This window comes from Trematomus bernacchii, unplaced genomic scaffold (assembly GCF_902827165.1).
Source record: "Trematomus bernacchii unplaced genomic scaffold, fTreBer1.1, whole genome shotgun sequence".
Classification (NCBI taxonomy): domain Eukaryota; kingdom Metazoa; phylum Chordata; class Actinopteri; order Perciformes; family Nototheniidae; genus Trematomus; species Trematomus bernacchii.
The window spans coordinates 6,559,978-6,580,294 of record NW_022987564.1 but is presented as its reverse complement, the minus strand read 5'-3'; the positions used below and the strand labels follow the sequence as shown (position 1 = coordinate 6,580,294).

At 41.7% G+C, this 20,317-nt stretch overlaps 1 protein-coding gene across 3 annotated transcripts; it reads left to right on the top strand.

Moving 5' to 3' along the window:
• The first annotated feature begins 121 nt into the window (after positions 1 to 121).
• On the top strand, positions 122 to 19,278 carry fam126a (family with sequence similarity 126 member A). Of its 3 annotated transcripts, none has more exons than XM_034124664.1 (12): positions 122 to 293; positions 6,882 to 6,963; positions 7,597 to 7,698; positions 7,898 to 8,077; positions 8,854 to 8,934; positions 9,020 to 9,135; positions 10,249 to 10,344; positions 11,309 to 11,425; positions 12,047 to 12,134; positions 14,316 to 14,478; positions 15,689 to 16,011; positions 17,167 to 17,448. In XM_034124664.1, the coding sequence occupies exons 2-11, from the start codon at positions 6,913 to 6,915 to the stop codon at positions 15,964 to 15,966; spliced, it is 1,272 nt and encodes a 423-aa protein (XP_033980555.1). In that variant the 5' UTR covers positions 122 to 293; positions 6,882 to 6,912; the 3' UTR covers positions 15,967 to 16,011; positions 17,167 to 17,448. The 3 variants fall into 3 exon arrangements, with proteins under 3 accessions (XP_033980555.1, XP_033980558.1, XP_033980557.1); XM_034124666.1 differs by lacking the exon at positions 122 to 293 and adding an exon at positions 2,645 to 2,790; XM_034124667.1 differs by lacking the exon at positions 15,689 to 16,011 and having other exon boundaries at positions 17,167 to 19,278.
• The last annotated feature ends 1,039 nt before the right edge of the window (positions 19,279 to 20,317 follow it).

The window sequence follows — 20,317 nt, the reverse complement described above, 5'->3', positions numbered from 1 at the left end:
GGTGGAAATTATTAACATGCCTCCTAGAGTCTAATTTGATTGGATGCTGCATTTGGGGGTTGTGGCGACTGGATCATATACCACTCACCCATTGGTTTAGACGTCTGTCACTCCGTGGAGACCGAGTCTCCTAGTCTAAGGTAGTCTGAGTGGAGAAAGTAATGAAGATGGAAGGAGCTGATGTTGATGAATTATTGAGGAGATTTATTGAGTAGCGAAGTGATATCCTTTTACTTGTCTTGTTGGAACGACAGAGGACAGCGACACCAGGAAATTGACAAGATAGCATGCCCGTAAGTAAACAGTAACTTCCACAGTTTACTTGGTGTCGCGCCTTAGCCGAGCTAGCTAACTAGCTAATCTACAAGCAACCGTGGTGACAGCTCGAAGTCATTCAGCGAGCCGAGACAGAGAGAGTGTGACCGCGGAGGATTAATGTACAGTCTCTGCCTGATATCGGTGAACAAATAGACTGAATCATTCGTGGGGAAACGCTGATGTTGGCCATTGAGCTACCAGAGCCTTTAGACAGTATTTCACGTTGTTTAAACGCAAGTCGTGGTCCCAGTTTTCTTTGTAGCTGGTTTGTAACTAGCTGGTTAGCAGTGCCTGGGAACAAACTATTCTTACTATTTAAATTAGCTAGATAACATGAAATGAATAAACAGTCATGGTTGGAAGGTGTTCCAGTGTGTTTAGCTAACGTGCTTTTCATTGCACCTGTGTTGTTACAGTAGTCACAGGCAGACTTTGTACCTGACTTCATTAACAGCTCTATGTGTGTGTGTGGTCTATCAGGACCTAGTTAGGATATTTCCTCAGATGATTCCACTGTGTGTGTGGCAGGGGCACAGACACCACTGGAATGTTAGATGATTCATTGTAGGATTTTTATAATAGTGATCATGTGATGGTGTCTTTCCTCTTTTCATTCAGCCAGTTAGGGGTTTCCTCCTGTACAATGGGGACTTTGCCGCAGAGCCTAGAGCCATGAAAAGATGTCCTTGACTACTGAACTTGGTCTCAAAAGTTGAAAAATTACAATCTGTGGCCTTCACAAACGAGGGCTGCTTTTCTGGTGTTGTGTACAGATATTGTCTAAATAATAAGATACTGTTTAAATCCTAATATAGAGACTTTTCTTTCCATAGCTGTATGTTCCATGCATGTTTCAGTGTGTTTTCCTTGTCAAGAGAGGTTTGTCCTTAAGCAATAAACACGGGTTTGTTGAGTGGGTATTTGTGCACTGTTAAAGTGGTGTCATTAGGATGTGAATGTGTGTCCGTGCACGCGTTAAAAGCATGCACAGGCTTGTTATTATGTGGTATTCAGTTGCTGCTGGTGTCTTAGACCTCCTAATGCTTTCTGACAGTTAGACCCAGCTGGTCATAGAGCAGAAAGATAGCCCAGGCTCTGTTGTCAACCAGCATCACAGCTAGAGTCATCCATGCCTGCGGTTTCATGAAATATCCTGACAATATTTAGCAGGCATAGATACCAAATGTAGATGTAGCATACTTTTAGATCCATTGGAAATCAAGCAAATCATCTTAATCATAAGTAGTATTTAAATGTGAACTCCATGGGCTGAACATGAATAGATTATGAGAGAGTTTTACAACTGTGGGGAAAAGAGCTGGGACCAAAGGTGATAAAAGCTAGCGTTAAAGTTGGAAAATCAGTGATGAAGATCGTCATTGGTCTCTTCAGGCACACTTGCCACAAGAAGACAGGGAATTGAAAGAGGGAGAGGAAGGATAAAGATACATCGGAGAAAGTAGCGTATAGGAAGCTTTAAGAGGATTCCTCCTTGTTGTATCTCTGTCATCCTCAGCAATAACAACTGTGTGTAAAAGATGAGAAAACAAGAAAGCAGAACTGCCCCCCTTCTTTTAATCTATACGCAACCTGGTGGCAAAGCGATGATGCAACAGGGTTATCCGCATGCTAAAATAGTCAAAATAAACAACAGATTACAACAGTCAGACATAATTGACAAAGATGTGATATGAATCAAATGGAGAGGTCAAAACAAACTTCCACAGTCCTAGGAGTACAAAAAACGGTGGTGAAAGCTCTCAACGTGGCCGGATGAGTTCAGGTGAAGCGTTGAACTCTGGGCTTGTTAAAGGCACTGCTCTTTATGACCACGGTTATTTAACCCTGCAGCCACCACCTTTTAAATTGACCCCCAACAGCTCCTCAAAATAGTGTCTTCACAGCTTTTGCTTCCATTCAAGTGAAAACAAGCTAGGAGTCACTGGTCCAGCTTGTTGACAGTTACTGACCTAGTTTGTAACATTTGGGCGGAGTCTAGTTGCTCTAGTTCCTGGTTTAGACATTGTTTGTGCACTCAAACACGTTATAAGTGGTTTGGGTGTGTCTGATGATACATAATGTAGTTATGGATACTTTCAGATAATTTGATCTATGTTTCTGTTCCTCTTTCTGTAGCTTTAATTCGTTGAAGGCTTAGTCATTTAGGTGTCATCGTCATAAACAGGCTACCCATTAGTTTGTGTGGTTTGCACCCTGTACCACAGGAAAAAGCAGCTGGGGCGGCTCTGTCACTCTTAAAACCACCCACTTAGTCTCTCTCTCTGCTTCCTTTATTTCCTCTATTCAAGCCTTCACTCTTATTGGTCCCCTTACTTCCTGAGAAGCTTCCAAAGCATATGTGTAATGGGAAGTGAGGTAATCAGCAGGGAGGGGTGTGTGTATGTGTGTGTGGGTGTCCCCTCATTCATTCTCGCTTGAATCTCGGAGTTCTGCACCAGCTTTCCCAGACAGGTATGTTCTCACTTGATTATATTGAGCTCTGGAAGATACCGCTGGGGTTTTATAATGCCGATAACTTATAGTTTTTGTGTTAATTCATATGTGTACGGGGTGTTTGCCTCAGGTGTTTTACAGACACTCTGTCAAGACGAGCAAGCCCACTTACAACTAGGGTTAGGAATGTAAACTCAAAGGAAACCTGTTTGTGTTGGAATAAGTCTTTGGAAGGAGGAGTCAGAAATAATCTCATTTAGACTGCCAGTGTGTGTGTTTGTGTGTGTGAGAGTTGAGGACAGAGGCGTGGGTGTAAATTCAGAAGGAACGAGCTGTCAACTACAGCTAGCTCACAGGAACAGGTTTTTGTGGAACCAGACACTGAATAAACACACTTGCTAATACACAATTGTGCAATGTATGATGTACATTCTCACTCTTTGGTAAGTAGTTGGTCTAAATCAGAGCTTTGCATTTGGTGGAGAAATGCAGTAAGCCACTGCTAGGCTTCTAATCACATTGGTTAGATCCATATCTTGAGCCTGTTTGGATCTCAGTGTATTCCCTTATCTCCCTTATACTTGGGAAACACAGATTAAAACCTAATGAACTCTCCTCATGTTATTGACCCCTCTGTCTCTTTCCCTGTGAGTTATCCATCCCTTGGGTTGATACATCTCTCTTTACTTCCATCTTTACCTCTATTCATTTAGCCATTGATCTGTGCTCCTTTTATCCGACTGCACTGCCTTTCTGTTCCTCTCCTCCATCTACTTTTTCATCACTTTATTGGTTTGTTACCACTTAGCCACTTATCCTCAACGCTGGTGTGTTTTTCTGCTGCCCAGGAGAAGCTTAACACCTGCTGCTTCCTTTTGAAATGTGCTCTCGTTGGCTCATATTGATTTCTGTCACGACCTGTGAGTCCATAATGACTTGGAGATGGCGGCTAACAGTTAGCAAGACCAAGAAGGGAGACAATCATCTGCCTAATACCATGATTAGCTTCATGGTGTCCTCTCAGGCCAATTAGTTTGCTACTTCCCTCCATCAGTTGCTTGTGCCTGCGTGCAGGATGTCAATAGAGCCTTGAAAAGGGCATGTTGTCCTTTATTTAGTTCAACCCTGTCTGTTGTGGTTTGAAAGAAGTTTCAAGGTGAATCATCTGCATTTAAGAGGTGAACAGTTACATTTAAGGTGGGGAGGATGTGATAGGATTTATTCGTTTTTTATGTTATTGATAAAAAGTTGTGTAAGGACAGATTCACATAAAAAGATTTGTTAAAAACAATGAATCAAATATCACGGATGCAGATGACCTAAACTTTGATTTTCATGGAGAATGTACGTTAGAGGGCGTAGGACCAGAAACGTTTTTTAAGCTTCTTCTTGCCCCTTTTGAACATGACAGAAACTATTTGAGAATTAATTTTTTTATACCTTGAACGTTTTTTTATTTTGCTTCTCTTTGTTATAATTATAATTATTGTTTGTTTTGTTTCTAACATGTTCAATAAATTGACTAATAATAATTATAAAAAAAACATGCAAGCCTAGCTGCAGTCAATGTTGTCTTAACTGTTTAACTGATTTATTCATTAATCTGTCAAAATTCTTATTGTCAATTGAACAGTTAATGAATAACATCCCCATTCAACTCATTTATGATCAATTTGGCTAAATGTTTATGTTATTTAAAAAATGTAGCAATTGGAAACAAGTGTTAGTTACAGTCTTACTTTAGTTGGCACCGAATCTTTTTTAATGTTCAGCCAATTTAACTATTCCCTTGTAAGGTGTACTTGATCAACTTTATTTAGTTTTCAAAGTTTCAATACACTGACATAGCCACATCTCGTTACCTCGCTCTTCCGCTGCTGCTTTGTGCAGTTGATTCTTAGCTGGCTGCTGAAGTAGGAGGCACAAATACCACATTTAGGTATTCCTCTGCTGATTTAAGTACAGATGGCATGCCCCAGGTGTCAGGGTGGACACACTTAACTGAGTTAAAGTGACTTTGTAGGAGGAGAGCCATTCCTCTTACCTCATCTGCGCTCTAATCACAGCCTTTATTTTGTCACTCAGTGAGCCTGCCATTAAAACCACATGCTGGCTTTAGATATCCCTGTCCTCCTTCTCTTCACCGGCACGGAACAATAGAACAACAGAAAGGACTAATTTCTCTAAATGGAGGCTATTCTGCTTTATAATCCTTCCCCATTTCACGAGTCACTCGCTTCCCTCCCCCCCCTGTCATTTCTGACATTGGTACAGTCCATAAATAGACACCTGGCTGCCATAGAGAGACTGTAACCAGAATAATACAGAATCAAGCATTTGGATGTGTCAAAGACAGATTACAGAATGGAAAAGACATGGAGGGAGTACTGTTGCTGTGTGGGAGTATAAACAGAGGGACAGAGAGAGAAAAGCAGGGAGCAGAAAGGAAGAGAGGAACTGTGAACACATTTGTCTATTTTTTGTTCAGGCACGCATTGCATGCAGGCTTTTTGATGATAAACATGGTGATTGAAAATCAGTCCTGTGTAATCTCCTGAATCTGTACGCTGGTCTATTGCTTTGAAATCACCTTCAGAACAGGGTTCATTATATTTTCTTTTAGAAGGGTTATTGCTTTTGAAGAGGAGATTGTGTCTGTCATACATTAAGTGAAGTGTTGGAAGTGGAAGAATATTAAAAAGGTGGAACTAAGCCACCTTCAGCTCAAATTGGACCACATGTTTCTGCATAACCAATATGCACATAGAAGGACTTCTTCCTACTGCTTTCCTTTCTCCGATTTTGTTACCAGACATACCAAACATGGACTTTGTTTCTGCATTCCACGGCCAATTTAGCCTTGTGCTTACACTTTCAGAGCACAGTCACGACCGATCGCAGACACGTGAAAACATAGTGCTGATGGAAAACAGATCATCCATCAGAGATGCAGACGGTGTCCTCCTTCCTCAGCCGAAAGCAGACGTCTTACGATGGCGATCACAATGCAGATAGTCAAGGTTACCTAGAGACATAGAAAGACCAGGACTCCAACTACTAATTATCTCGTATACCAATCAGCACCTCTCTTTTATTTCATAGATTGATTTATTGTTTGATCTGAGTTAAGTCTATACAGCTGTTGCATTTTTTTCAACAGCCAGATTGAGCGTTTTAAATGTGAATACATATTGATGGCATTATCTGTGTCTGACTTGAACAGCCACAAAAGAAAAACTACTCTTGAGTCGTCGTCATGCCTACATTGTTGTGGATGTTTTTGACATCTTGGTATAAATTCCCCGTCTTACATATTTCTTTCTGTTGCTGTAGCTATTATTCGCTTCTCCGTACTCTCGTCTGCTGCAGCACAGCAGTGTCTCATAGGCAGCAGCAAACGCTTTCTTTCAACGCACAGATGAAGAATTTAAATCACTTTGACAGCAAGAACATAAGGAAAAGGAGAAATAATAGCGAGGTTTAATAGCAACGCTACAGGCAAACAAGGTGAGTGGCTAAAAGATGAAAGAGAGGAGTTAAAATGCAGACAGTGTAAGTGCTGTGATGGATGGTAAGGCCTCCCAAAAATAACAAGGGGGTGGGGAGAGATGGAGGGAGGTGTTTATTTCACCATGAGTACATTTTAGCTAAAGCTTTTTTTGTCTGTCTGTTTTAAGAAATGGAGATGTACAGCCAGTTGAACACGCTTCTAAATTCAGCTGTGCCACTTTTATTTGTACAGTAATTCACCAGTGAAGCCAGCAAGGTTCCTATGTGTGGGTGATTTTTTTCGATTTGATCAAGTTTAGAATAGGCTGGTACTGCAGAGGTGTGTGTCTGGAGAGGGAAGAGAGGGGAGAGCGAGAGGGGAGGACAGACTTATGACACTTTGGAGAATTCAATTGATGCCTGCAGCACTTTCACAACTGCACTGGCACTGACTGTTTACCGACATTTTTATCAGGATACCAAATAATCGAAGCTTGGTTGCAAGACGTGAATGCTTGTGTGTGTGTGTGTGTATATGCCCTTTCGAATGCACAAAATATTTGCTGTGTGTCAATAATCATGCAGTGTGTGTTTTTATACAATATACATTTTTCCCATAGGTTGAGGTGACGCCACTGCAGATGAGGGAACATGTTGGCGATGGACCAAGGAGTGGTGGAGGAATGGCTGTCAGAATATAAGGTACTGCTTCAGTGTGTGTGTGTGTGTGAAAAACAACTTAAAGCACATAGCCCTTATTTGTGTGGTATGCTGCTTATTATTGGCAACATTTCTTCCACACATCTAAAAAAACCTACTCTGAAGTGCTTTTCTCCAAGGAAATAGCTTTTTCTCCTCCTCGCACATGAGCACTCAGCAATATGTTGAGTGCTACCAAAGCTCAGTGAGATGTGGTGATAAAGGGGCAGAAGGGAACTTCCTGTTTAATCGTACGAGGACCTACCTGTTTCCCTCTCTGAGTGAAAATGATCTCTAAATGCAACTTTTGATATGACTGAAGATATCACTGTCTGTCAATGCAGGGTTTAGATGCTCTCAAATATCAAACCGAATGTATTTCTATATTGCTGAACTCCTCTTGATATCACTTCTGTTTCATTCACCTGTAACCATAATATTGTGCAGATTTTTTTTATTAAGAATAATATTTGTGTACTTGCTGTAAATCAGCGGTTAAGTGTCACATTTAAACTGATCAAAACATTTTTTCAGTCCTCTCTTTTTAACTTGTCATGCTGGGTGTTTATTTTAAGGATCAGTCAGTTAGTGTATCAAACTTTCAGCTAAGTGTGTGTGTGTGTGTGTGTTTTTCAGACCCTCCCTGACAATGCTGTGTCCAATTATGCTGCATCACTAAAAGACAAAGGTGCCTTGGTCCCTGCACTCTACAAGGTCATGCGAGAGAACTACAGCGATGTATGAACACACACTCTAAAGTTAACACAACGATTAACAATACATTTGTTTCATGTTACCACTTACCTGTCATTTGCATATTTCTTCACATAATCTTGACATATTGTAAAAACCATAGATGCAACATGTATTACAGTCACAGTGGCAGTTAATACTTATTTTTGGCATGATTTTCTTTTTGGCTTGCCTTCCTCCCCAGTTGCTGGAGCCAGTGTGTCACCAGTTGTTTGAGTTTTACCGGAGCGGAGAGCCGCAGCTGCAACGCTTCACACTGCAGTTTCTGCCAGAGCTCCTGTGGAGCCTCCTGTCCGTCAGCGCAGCCAGAGACCCCCACACGTCCGGCTGCATCGAGGCCCTGCTGCTGGGCATTTACAACCTGGTAGGGGAGAGGGTGGAGCTGGTGTTTTCAAAACACACAACTGATCTGTTTATTGATGACCAGTAGAGTATCTCTTTTAAATAGCAATATATTTGAGTGTGATGAGGGAGAGGTAAGGAAAAGTTCCTGGATCCTTAGCAAGTGGGTGTAATCATGCAGTTCAAGAAGTAGGGGGCTAAACCGCTCAACTATTTCTGGGAGCTGAGTCATGTGTTTTGAAAGATTCCATTATGCACTTTCTGCTGCATGGAGAGCGACAGGAAAGATGGTTTGGAAATAGAGGAAATGAAACCCAGTGACTACAGATTAGGGATGAATTGCACCTAACAAATGTCCTTTCCAAACAAACAGAGATGCCAGCACTAGAAATGATTTAAGTGTGATGAGTCTTATTTCATCCATTTAAGCTCTTGATGTTTTATCTATCAGCAAAGTGCAGTGTCCTCTAACTTCCTGTCTGAATAGCAGAATAGGTCAGCTGTCACTCAACACAGTTGGCTCCCATTAATGTATTTGACATTAACGTGCACACCAGGGACACCAAAACCCCAGGGTGTGTGCGTGTGTGTTCACTCACAAACACACAAATAAGAAAACGCACATACACTGGCAGACTGATTTGGGAAATACACAAACACCCACACATAACAGATGAGGGTGCTTAAAGAGACAAGCACACACTCTTTAGAGGTTTAGGGCACACACAAAATAAGCTACTGTTATTTCTCGCCCACAGGAACACTTTCTCATTGTCTTCCTGTCTTTCTCTTTCACAGGAAATAGTTGATAAGGATGGACAAAGTAAAATATTATCTTTTACTGTCCCTTCCCTCTCCAAACCCTCAGTGTACCATGAGGTGAGAAAAGCTAAAATGCACACGCATATTTTAATTTCCTTTTGCAGTTTAAAATGATATATTTTCTTCATCTTTCCAACCCCAGCCTTCAGCCATTGGCTCCATTGCCCTCACAGAAGGGGCTTTAGCCAACCACGGGCTGAGCAGGGTGGTGTACAGCGGGCCACACCTCCAGAGAGAGAACTTCACCGCACAGAACAGGTGAGAGGGGTGATGGGGGGGCTCTTATTTTAAAGTCTGCTGGTCGAGTAGTGACCTGTCAGCATGGGGGAGGTTGTGCATGTTTTAAAAAGGGCTTTTCAGGTTGCAGCCTGCCTGCTTAGAATTGGCAGCAAACACCAGACAACAACAAAAATAGAAATGCCCATGCAGAAGGTTGAACAATCTCACAAAGCAGCACTTAGGAATTCAGCAACTAAATCCTAAAATGTAAGTTTCTTTACTTTTTTATTTCAAGACATTTATTTCTTCTATTGTGAGCATAAGTCTGTCCAAACGTTATTCTATAACGTGAGTGAATTGCACTTTGAACAACTGTCATGACTAGTGAAGTTTTCCATTTATTCAAGGGTTTTGATTTATGTTTGGCAGTGGGCGAGGGGGATGGAGATGGGGGGTGGGGTTGTTTTTTGCAGAGAAAAAAACGGTTTCTCACTAACGGTGTGAACTTAATTCACAAGTCAAGAAACATAGGATTGAGGAACCGGCTAGACATTCAGTTTTGGATGCTGTCAAAGGGAAGATGAGTTGAGACACAAATCTATCATTTTGACTTTTAATGGGAATTTAGTCCAACAATCTCTCCTCCAGTCTCCAGGGGAAACTTCATTGATTTCACATTTCAGAATCTGTTTACAGCTTTTGGGGAGTTAGTATTAGTTCCTATGTGGGGGGGGGAAAAAGTATTTTGTGAGGCAGCTGTGCAAAAAATGAAAAATTGCCTGACTTAAATTGATGGACTGAAGATAGAAATTCTGGAGCTGTGGATTTAGAAAGATGGGCTCTTATGAAATCTGTAGCAGAACACACCCATTTCTCTGAACTGCTGGCAGCTGAGTTGCACTCTGGGTAATAAAGATGCCACGTTTTGACAAGGAATATCATGAAATATAAAGACGATATCTTTGGTTGTGCCAGTGTGGTGTACTGCTTTTGAAATCATTAAATCTTGTTATGTCTTTTTTTTTTATCTACTGCATGCATGGAAGCGTAACTGAGTCTGTGGATTTCTGATCTGAAAAATTAAAAATGTTGTGTTATATGTCATGATGTAATGATGGCGGGCTATTTTAAGGTTTTGTTTTGATTATGCAGATTTGAGGTGCTGACCTTCCTGCTGCTGTGCTACAACGCTGCTCTTAGCTACATGACCGCCACCTCCCTCCAGTCCCTCTGCCAGCTCAGCTCCAGGTAACACACACACACACACACACACACACACACACACACACACACATACACACACACACACACACACGGACACACTCTTTGTACCTGAGGACACTTAAAATACACGTTCTAATTTCATACAATGTGTCATTTTCTTGATAGTGAACATTTTTGTGAAGTTTACTTGAATAAGGCTACACACACACACACGGACGCTATTTTGCAAGCACTAGCTTATCTGATCCTCTTATAGACTTTGCTGCCGGAGAGAGCCAAGATACCACTATTAGGCAAATAGCTGCGTTGTACACACATCCCAGCTCAGAGTTTTTGATACTCTTCCAACTTTAGCTGAGCATTGCGCTAATAAGCACCGAGCTAAAGAGAAGTTATCAGCGTTCGTTTCCCTGTGACCCTTTTCTGTGTGTCAGCTGTTCCTCAAATGTGGACAATATAATATAACTGCACTTATCCCTTTTTAAATGTGCAGGCGTTACCTCAGTTTGAGCTTAATCCTCTTTGTTGCAACTTGTATGATACCTGTTCAGCACTTTTAAATCTTGTTGTTGATGTCGTAAACCGTTATTAACTCATTATGTATCATGTATGCTCTGTTGGTGTGTGTATTGGTTTCGAATGAGTGTGGGCATGTGTAGTACTGTCTTGATATTACATTATCAGCGTGACACCTATAGAAAAGAAAAAATGTTTTCAATTAAATCATTTTTAACTTTAACTCTTTTTGGCAAATTGATTGCTCTCAAATCAGCAATGTAGGAAGTCAAAGAGAGTCTGTGTGTGTCTGTGTACCTGTGTGTGTGCCTGTGTGTGTTCATATCCAGCTATTATTTGCTCATCAGCTCACTACAGGGAAGCAAATTGCCTTAATGGAGCTGCAGCCAAGTGGCTCAGTGGGGTGGTGTCCCTGATTTAAGCTCCCCTGTTTCACTGATCCCCTTTTGTGTTTTTATCTTTTATCCTCCAGGGTTTGTATATGTGGTTACCCACGGCAACAGCTTCGGCGCTACAAAGGCATTAGCACGCGTCTGACAGTCACGTCAGAGTTCCTGGTTCAGCTCATCACAGGGATACACTACGCCTTGTGAGTGTACACACATGCCTGCACAAACAGCCAGATGAACACAACACTGACTCACTGCTGCCAATACTCAGAGTTTAAAGAGGTCCTATTATGATTTTTCTGGGTTTTCCATTTCCTGTAGGTTTATGTGCATGTAAATGGTCTGCAAGGACTAAACTTCAAAAGTTCGCTCTGGAGGGATGACAATATTTAATATGTCGTCATAACAGTATTTCATTTGTTGTAATTATGCTCCAAAAACCTGGATAACAGAAGTTGGACTGACAATCATTGCGCCTGCTCACTTTGTATTTTCAGTGTTTCTACATATTACATTGCTGTATTGCATTTTTTAAATGTCTTGACATCTTTATCACAAAATGATATAGGTAGCACATTGATGTTCACAAGCTTGCAGTCTTGTTCCCTGCCTTTGCTTCTTATTGCTGCACCGCCTGTTGAGCTCTTAAATGTTGTGACATCATTGCTACGACTGTGTTTAATTTGCGCAGTCGATTGGCACACGATAAACAAAACAGGGACCCACTCAGAAACTCTCCATTGAGCTACTAGAGGTTTAATATAACCTAGGGACCCTTTGATCTGTATCTTAAACTGTTAATGTGTGGTGCCTGTGTATAGGTGTAGTGGGGAGGTTGACCTTGGATCCAAAGCACTGGATGACGTTCTGTATCGGGCCCAGCTAGAGTTACTGCCTGAAGCTCTGTTGGTGAGTACACTTGTGGTTTTCTTCTTCTCCTTGCACATCCTCCCTTCTGTGTCTGTGGTTATGGACCTCTAGAGTGTGTGTTTGTGTGTGTGTGTGTGTTTGTGTGTGCTTTTGTCTGAGACTGAGCATGTGATTCCGACGCACATGTCCGCCTGTGGTTTTGACTCATGCACAGCACACTATGCTGTATTGTGTCGGTTCCTGTGTGTGTCAGAGACTGCAAGCAGAATCTAATCCCACTAGATTATTTACATGCTTTCCGCTCTGCTCCGTTAAGCTATAATCTGTGAGGCCCGGGGAGTACAGGGTTGAACGTAAGCTCACAGCAATACTACACAAGTCAAGGTGTGCTCCTCCGCAACAATCAAAACACAAAACCTTTGGTTTTCATATTAATAAAATACATATTAATTTTCATTAAAAAAAAAGTTTAGACTCATGCCATGAACACAGTATGGCTGTTTGATATGATGAAAAACGTGCAATAAAGTAATTGAAATGCAACAAATTGCTTCTTAAAGGTGGGGTAGGTAATTCACTTCAGAAACACTTAACATCCAGATAGCAATGAATACATTAAATGCTTTGACAATAAATACATTAAAAAAATGTCATCTGTGGAAGCCGTGGCGCTGTAAAAAGCACGACCAATCATCTGAGCCGGCCCGGGTAAAATAACTGGATGGCCTACCTGCCTGTCAGCCTTACAGCCTTACTTATCTCGTGCCCTCATTGGTCATGTGCGCGTTCGTGTGTGTTGGAGGAGGGGCTCTTTTAAGGATTGAAGTCTGAAGGAAGGGGCAGATTTTCTTCGGCTGCGTACTTTCAAATTCTAGCGCACTCGAGCTGGTTTCTCCATTCTTACCTACCCTACCTTTAATTAAAGAAAATGTAAAAAGGAAATTATTCAAAACATTATTTTATGGAACAAATTAAACAAAAAAGGCACTTATAGTAAAAAAAATTATGTGAATAACATGTTGAAGGGACATTTAGTACTGGTAATTGACATTGCGATGACTGTAAAGAAACTATATGTTGTACAGCAGTAACACACTCACCCTAGTGTGGAAGGATTACATATTTAGAATTTTGTCCAGTGCGTTAACTTGTTGCCGTGGTGTGGCTGTTACGTTAGCTTAGCTCAGTGACGTGCCCCTCATGAGACCAATGTGTTTCAGCCTCGCACACAAAGACATGTTGTACGGTGATTATAAAGCCCTGTGTAATGTTTCCTACTCAACTGTTACATGATCAAGTGCCACTTGATAACTTCCACCAACAGAAGAAATCATTATAGAAATTGTTAAATGGGGTTGTATACAGCGAAATACAAAGCCTTTCTGTTTTTCTGAGGTTTAAGGTTTATCCCTTTGCATTAATCTGGTGGAAATTGGATATTTGATCAGATGTTATTGGTTTGGTCACATGATCTTAACCTCAGGCTGATTTCAGAGCATCTTATTTCTTGGTAATGCTGCTCTCACAGGGATTGTTTACCATACCAGTGACTGTACTGTACTTTGTTTTTTAGTATATTTAGGTTTTCACTGACGCAAGCTGACTGAAATATGTTTTTCTAAACATTGCAGTACACCCTTAATAGTAAGCATTGTAAGAATGTTTTCAAAATAACCTTTTACCTTTTTAATTATAGCACAGGGTAGGCAAGGGCAAACGGAGAGAGGCAGCGGCCTGTGGGTGGAATCTGACCTGTGGCAAAAGTCCACAGGTCAGATTCCACCCTGCAGGCCGCTGCCAAGGACTTAGCCATCGTACATGAGGCCAATACAAACTGATTCGTTGTCAAATCTAACCAATAAGACCTTCAAATAATGTAATCAGCAATTACAAGACTATATTTGAAACCCTGTAAACTCATTTCACATGAATGCCACGGGGTAAGAAATTGAAACTGAAAAGTCAATTTGGGTTATGACGTCAGCTCCACACATGTGGTGTGTGGTTAGAAGTATCACGACAGACAATAAGTTGACCTTTAGTAGCATGGAGACACTAAATCAACAGGATTACCAGGTAACATTTGATAAAAACACGTTGTGCCAGCTGCTGTACTCTGTGTGCCAGTTCCTCTCTGGCAGATGGCCACGGGGAAATCCTCCAGGAAAAGTCTGGCCTCCTCTGAAGCAGCAATGTTTGTGTTTCTCTTTTTGCCATCAGGTGGGCAATGCCATCAAGTCGTCACTGCACGGCGCTGCACTTAAAAGCAACAACAAGGAGGGGGCACGCAGTATCCAGGTGGAGATCACGCCCACCTCCTCCAGGATCTCCCGAAATGCTGTCACCTCCCTCTCTATCAGGGGACACCGCTGGAAGAGACACGGTATGACAAAAAGGCTAATTGAGATGCTGTGTGAGAGTACAGAGAAGAGCTCTCACACACACTTTTTAAAATCATCAAATGTTATAATCACTTTATAGAAAAGAAAACAGTTGAGTGATTTAAGAACAAATCCACACCAAAGGAGAGGGCAAGAGGTTTATAACTCTTCATTGTTCACCCACTACCATTTCATGTCCTACAGTCACTGTGTACATAAGTGTTGTTGTTGTTGTCCTCATCAGTGTCTGAGCCTGTAGAGCACTCGGCTCACTAGCTACTGCTGTCCACCTTCTTTTTAGATTCATCATCATTCAAAGCTATCACTTCCTGTCTAATCTGCAAACCAATTTTCACAGATAGGAGAAAGAAAGGCAGGGAATCAGAGCAGGTAATGAATTGTCAGTATAAGAGAGTTGTAGTGTATAAGTAATTAAGTATTGTATATAAGCCATGCACAGTTGTGATTTAATTTCAGCTAATGGTAATTATCTGATGTCGTGAACAATGAGTTGGCGATAAATTCCCTTTTTTGTGTTTTCAAATGAATAATCTGTAGTTGTACACCTAAGGGAAAAAGGCTAAAATGTACTAAGCAGCATTTCATATTCCGTTGTTCTGACTTAATCACAATTGTTACCACAACAAAAACTATATATATGGGTAGTTCAGATATGTGGACAAGATTGCGTTTTGAGACTGATTTATAATTTAAGAGAGGGCTTCTTTCTTTTCCCAGGGTAGAGATAAGGCATGTAAATTACAGCCTTCAGCCAGTTTAATGAGTAGGTTTCATCAACAACCCTTTTCCATTGCTGCCCGTATCAGAGCTGGCTGTTTATGCGTAAATCTTTTGTTATGAGCAGACGATGGAGGGAAAACACTATTAAATATTAATTAATGTGTAAGGGCGGAGCGGAGACTCACTATGAAATTCAATTCCATTCAAGAGCTGTGTTCATATTCATCTCTATATTGCATGTACTTTTACCATGTGTTATGTTCTGATCACTATGATTTCTGTCTTTTTATTTTTCTGCCATTACATTTATTACCTCTGTTTGTGTTGTGTGACTGTGGTCATGACCGCTGTCTTTCTGTGTTTCATGTACGTGTGCATGACGCGTGTCTTTCTGTCCCATCTGTTTGTGTTTATATATGTTCGTTTTGTTACGTGTTGTCGTGCTACCCCCCCCCATACTCCCCCCACCAGAGTCCCAGGAGGCGAGTGTAGAAAGTGATGCTGCAGTGGGGGGCGTAGCCATCCCCGATATCAGTGTAACAGGTACGAGCGGCGAGCGATTGCCCAACGGAGAATCCATGCGACCACGCCTTGACGGCCGCGCCCCGCCCGACTGCGACCCGGTGGGCGGAGCCTCCGAGGTCAGCCTGGATCTGCGGGGTCAGGAGGTCAGGAGGCAGAAGTCTGTGAGGCGGATGGTGGAGAATGAGGGTTCTGGGACGGCCTCCACAGGGAGGAGCCAGTACTAAGGTCCTGCCCCTCCTTCCCCATGCCCCGCTCCCGGGGTAACCTAGGTAACCGTGTGTGGCGGTGTGGTCTGAAAAATCTGCACAATGACTTCCCTTTTTACCTTTTTTGCGCTGGGTTCTACCATCCTCCCTTCTCCTAATAGCACTATTCCTCTCATCTGTCCTTCCAACGTCACTCATTCATTCACTCTCTCCTTTGTGGCTAATGCTTCCTCACCAAGATCTCCTGCTGAGATTTTCTTAAATCTAATTAATTACCTAATTGAATGACAGATCTGTAACCTAATATGAATGCATACTACTGAAATGTGCTTGGCTGAATTTCACAATGGGGGATGTTTTTATGTTGAGCTAAATGAATTGGATCCTATTTCAAGCAGAACGTTGATTAAACACAGCATGAACACCGGTCTTTAAAGTAGTTTATTCAACATTTGTCAATGCATACAAACGACACACTTCCTGTAAATATAAAACGGCTGAAGTCTGGACATACATAACAAATGGACTGATGACCTTCAATCACAAAGCCCAGATATTAGCTCTGTGAGCTCTGCCTGCAGCAGCAGATTGTACATTGTACTCATATACTCAGATAGGCAGGTACACAGCCTAGCGTTTTACAGTGACAGCATCAGATTAAAGGTGTGTATCTCTGCATATACATGTGGTTGGCCACCCACATGTTTGTTAGTGCCATTCTTGATGCATATACAGCACAGCTATTGGCTAGTGTTTTTGAAGTGAAGCAAGTGTCTCAAGTGAAAACACTTGCACTTAGGGTTTTGGATTTGTGTCTTTGTTTTCCTTCCTCTACTCTCCCCTTGTGGTCTTTCCTAGGCGTGTGCTCTCAGACTCTGACCTCTCCTGTCTTTGGGACAAAACATGCACTCCTCTGCCAAAGCTTCTGGTTGAACTAACCTGTGTGCTGGGCTGAAATACTGAAATTGCATTTCCTGGTGGCGAGGTGTCCCTGTTAACTGTCACAGTGTGAAGGCGCCACCTGCTGGACAGTGATGGAGCTCCTCTGTCATGCAGCCCTACATACTTTGCCCCACAAGCAAAGCATTCAATTAATTTTCTTTATAAACCGTTAATTTCAATGATTTGATTGGATCAGCTGGGCTGGATGACAGATGAGATGGTTGTTTTTTCCTCTTCATGCTCCCGTTTTCATTTCTGTTCATTTCTGTCTCACAGACGCAGTGGATCTGGGTTCCCCGGATGAGCTGATGGATATTTCGGAGGTGGATGAAGGGGTGTGGCCAGGCGGGATGGGGCCGGACATGACCCCCCCCACCATCACTATTAGCAACAGTGTCACCACGTTGAATCTGGGAGCCAAGGCCATGAAGAAGTGTCGGCTGGGCGGGCGCAACAGCAAGGACAAGGAGGCAGGCTCTCTGACAACGGGCCGGGCCAACAGCGAGAATGCAGAGCTGTCCTTCAAGCGACTGACGCTCACTTCCAGCCAATCGGTGCCCAAGGCAGGAGCTCTCACCAGCCTGACCCGCACCGCCAGCGCCGTTTTCTCCCGCTCCTTCGAGCAGGTGGCCGTCGGCAACGCCCCCCCCGTCAGCAACCACACCGCCTCTGAAGTCGGCCGCTATTCATGCAGCCTGCAGGAGGATGGGCTGGGGTACTTGAGTCCGGCGCCAAACCACACGCAGCGCTCTCCTAGCATCAGCGTGCACCTTGGCTCTGACCTTTGAACCCTTAGTGACTCCTGACTACCTGATCCCTCTCAATCCGGTGACCCTGTACCTGTGAACAGGAACTCCAAGCCATGCCAACTCCCATTAGACCACAAAAGCATTTAAACACTCCCACTGGGTGTCTTGTCACTCCATTTTGATGTCTTCGGTTCTCTGTGTCTCCAGAGCAGCCTGCCGCCGTGCTCCTCTCCTGATGAAGGCGGGGGGTCAGAGATATCACTTCCTGCTTGACTGATTTTTAGCAGTGCATTGTTGCTGTGAAATCATGCCAGGACAAAACCGCACTCCGTCACAGAGCAGTCTGTCTGGGTGCACTTAAAACATATACACAACTAAAAACTGCGGAAAAGTATCTGGAAAATATTTTAATCGGCATTTGTTGCCCTGCATGGCTTTTCCATACGTCCATCCTGATATTGCCCAGGTTGGTCGGAGGGCAAATGTTAAGTATGTGTGAGTATGTTTGAGTGTGTGTACTGTATGTGTGTGTATGTTCAATTTTTAGAATAAAGGCTGCTGATTGATAAAATGAACAAGGTATGATTCTCCGAGATGAAACACATTTTTCTATTTTTTTCAAATAACAGATCCTTTTCCATAGCAATATAAATCTGTGTTTTTCATCTTTTGGGACAATTACACAACCTCTCTTCATTCTCACTTCTTTTGTAAACATCTACAACAGTGTTCCTTTTTAAAGATAATCTGCATTCTTCCTTAAAATGTCAGAAGAAATGACCACTAAATAATCAAACAGTATGATACGATTTGGGTTTTAATGTTTACAATCGCACAGTATTGTCATCATAATGGAGAAGCAATATTTGTGTCCTTCCCTCCCACTCCTCTAGCACCTTCTTGAATAGCTGTTAATTCAATGGCAGAAAAATCCAACTTCTAACAAATGACGAAGATGATTTGATGTGTATGATTTGTGAAGTATTGAAATTTTCAACTTTGGTATTTTCTTATGATGAACAAAAGAGGTTTGACTCTCAACTGTGGTATTTTCCTGTGAGAGAGATGTGCTTTGTTGCTCCGTATATATTTCTACCACCAAGACATGAAGTCCACCTACATGCACAAAGATAAAATAATCCGATGCCCCTGACTGAAGATGTTTAAAACTCGACCAAAACTGTAACTGAACCTACTCCTGTGTGTTCTGCAGTGGGAAGGTGTGTGTGGGCAACAAGGCATCTTTCCTCTTCTCTGATCCACCCACCATTCCAGCTGTTAGTAGTTATTTGGTGATGTGTTTCCTGTGTCCCTCCATCATCATCCCTTCACAAGAAATGGTGATATCTTGTACCAATAATGTAATTAAACTCCACCCATTTGTTACCTTTGATGTCCTAAATTGAGCTGCGCCTCCCTCAAGCAATATGTGTTCTGTCGTCTGTGTACTAGAGCTGTCCATAGCTTTGGGGGGACATTAACAATCATATTGTTTCTGTGTGTGGGTTTACAGGATGTTAATGGGTGAGCTCTTGTTGTACATCATACTGTTGTACTGAAGTTGGTTAAAATTGGCCTTTCTATGTCTGAATATAACTCACTGCTACATCTTCTGGGAATAAAGTGTTTCTATATTTCACTTGTGTGCTCAGTTATTACTCTTAAATGAATTGTATAATTAAAATGGTGTAAGAGGCTTTTTGATTTATCAAAATCAGGGCTACATTTGTGGCAACAGTCCACTATAATAATTGTGTTGCACTTATTAATTATTAGGGAATATATTTAAGATGTATTTATTGGATTGCAGGGGGGGGGAAACTAAGTTGGTAGTGTATGTATTTTGTTCTTTCAAACCACATATTTCACCTTGAGTCTTCAATCAAAATGAGAGAGAGAGAGAGAGTCTCACTCATCTTAATGCCAGCTTTAAGTATGTGGATTATATCAAGCAAGCAATAATGTCTCTTCATATACAGGCTAAATCGGCTTTTTTTTATTGTATAAACGTAAAGTATGCATTTCAACAAAACAGGAAATGACTAAACTAAATTCATAGTAAACTCATACACATTAGGTTAAGGGAATTCTTTAATTAAAGTGTGTCCTGGCTGCTCATATTGGGCTATAGCAGAGGCATAAATGCAACGTTTATTTCCCAAAACAAAATCATGCAATACATGGGATGTACACGGAAACATACATCACAACACCATGGGCGTCACTTTGTTAGAAAAAGTGGTGAGGACAATTTCTCCAGATTCAACATCAGCATAGCAGGAGACAGAAGATGTCCCTCCCCTGGGTGTTGAACCTCGAGCACCTGCATGACAAACCGATGCATAGATCTCTGGACCACCAATGTGTTTTTAGAACAATGAATGCCCAACTATACGTCTTGCTTTGATGTGAATTTGTACCTTTACGCACAAAACGAGCACACAGATATAGAGGACAGAACATGACATAAGTAAAAAATAAATAAATACAGGAATAAATAAATACAAGAATAAATAAATGTGAAAAAAAACTGAACTAAATAAATGTGGAAATAATTGCAGGAATAAAAGAATAAATGTGGAAATAAATACAGGAATAAGTAAACACAAGAAAAAAAGTAATACATATGGAAATAAATAAATGAATGTATAAATACAAAAATAAAAGTTGAGAATAAA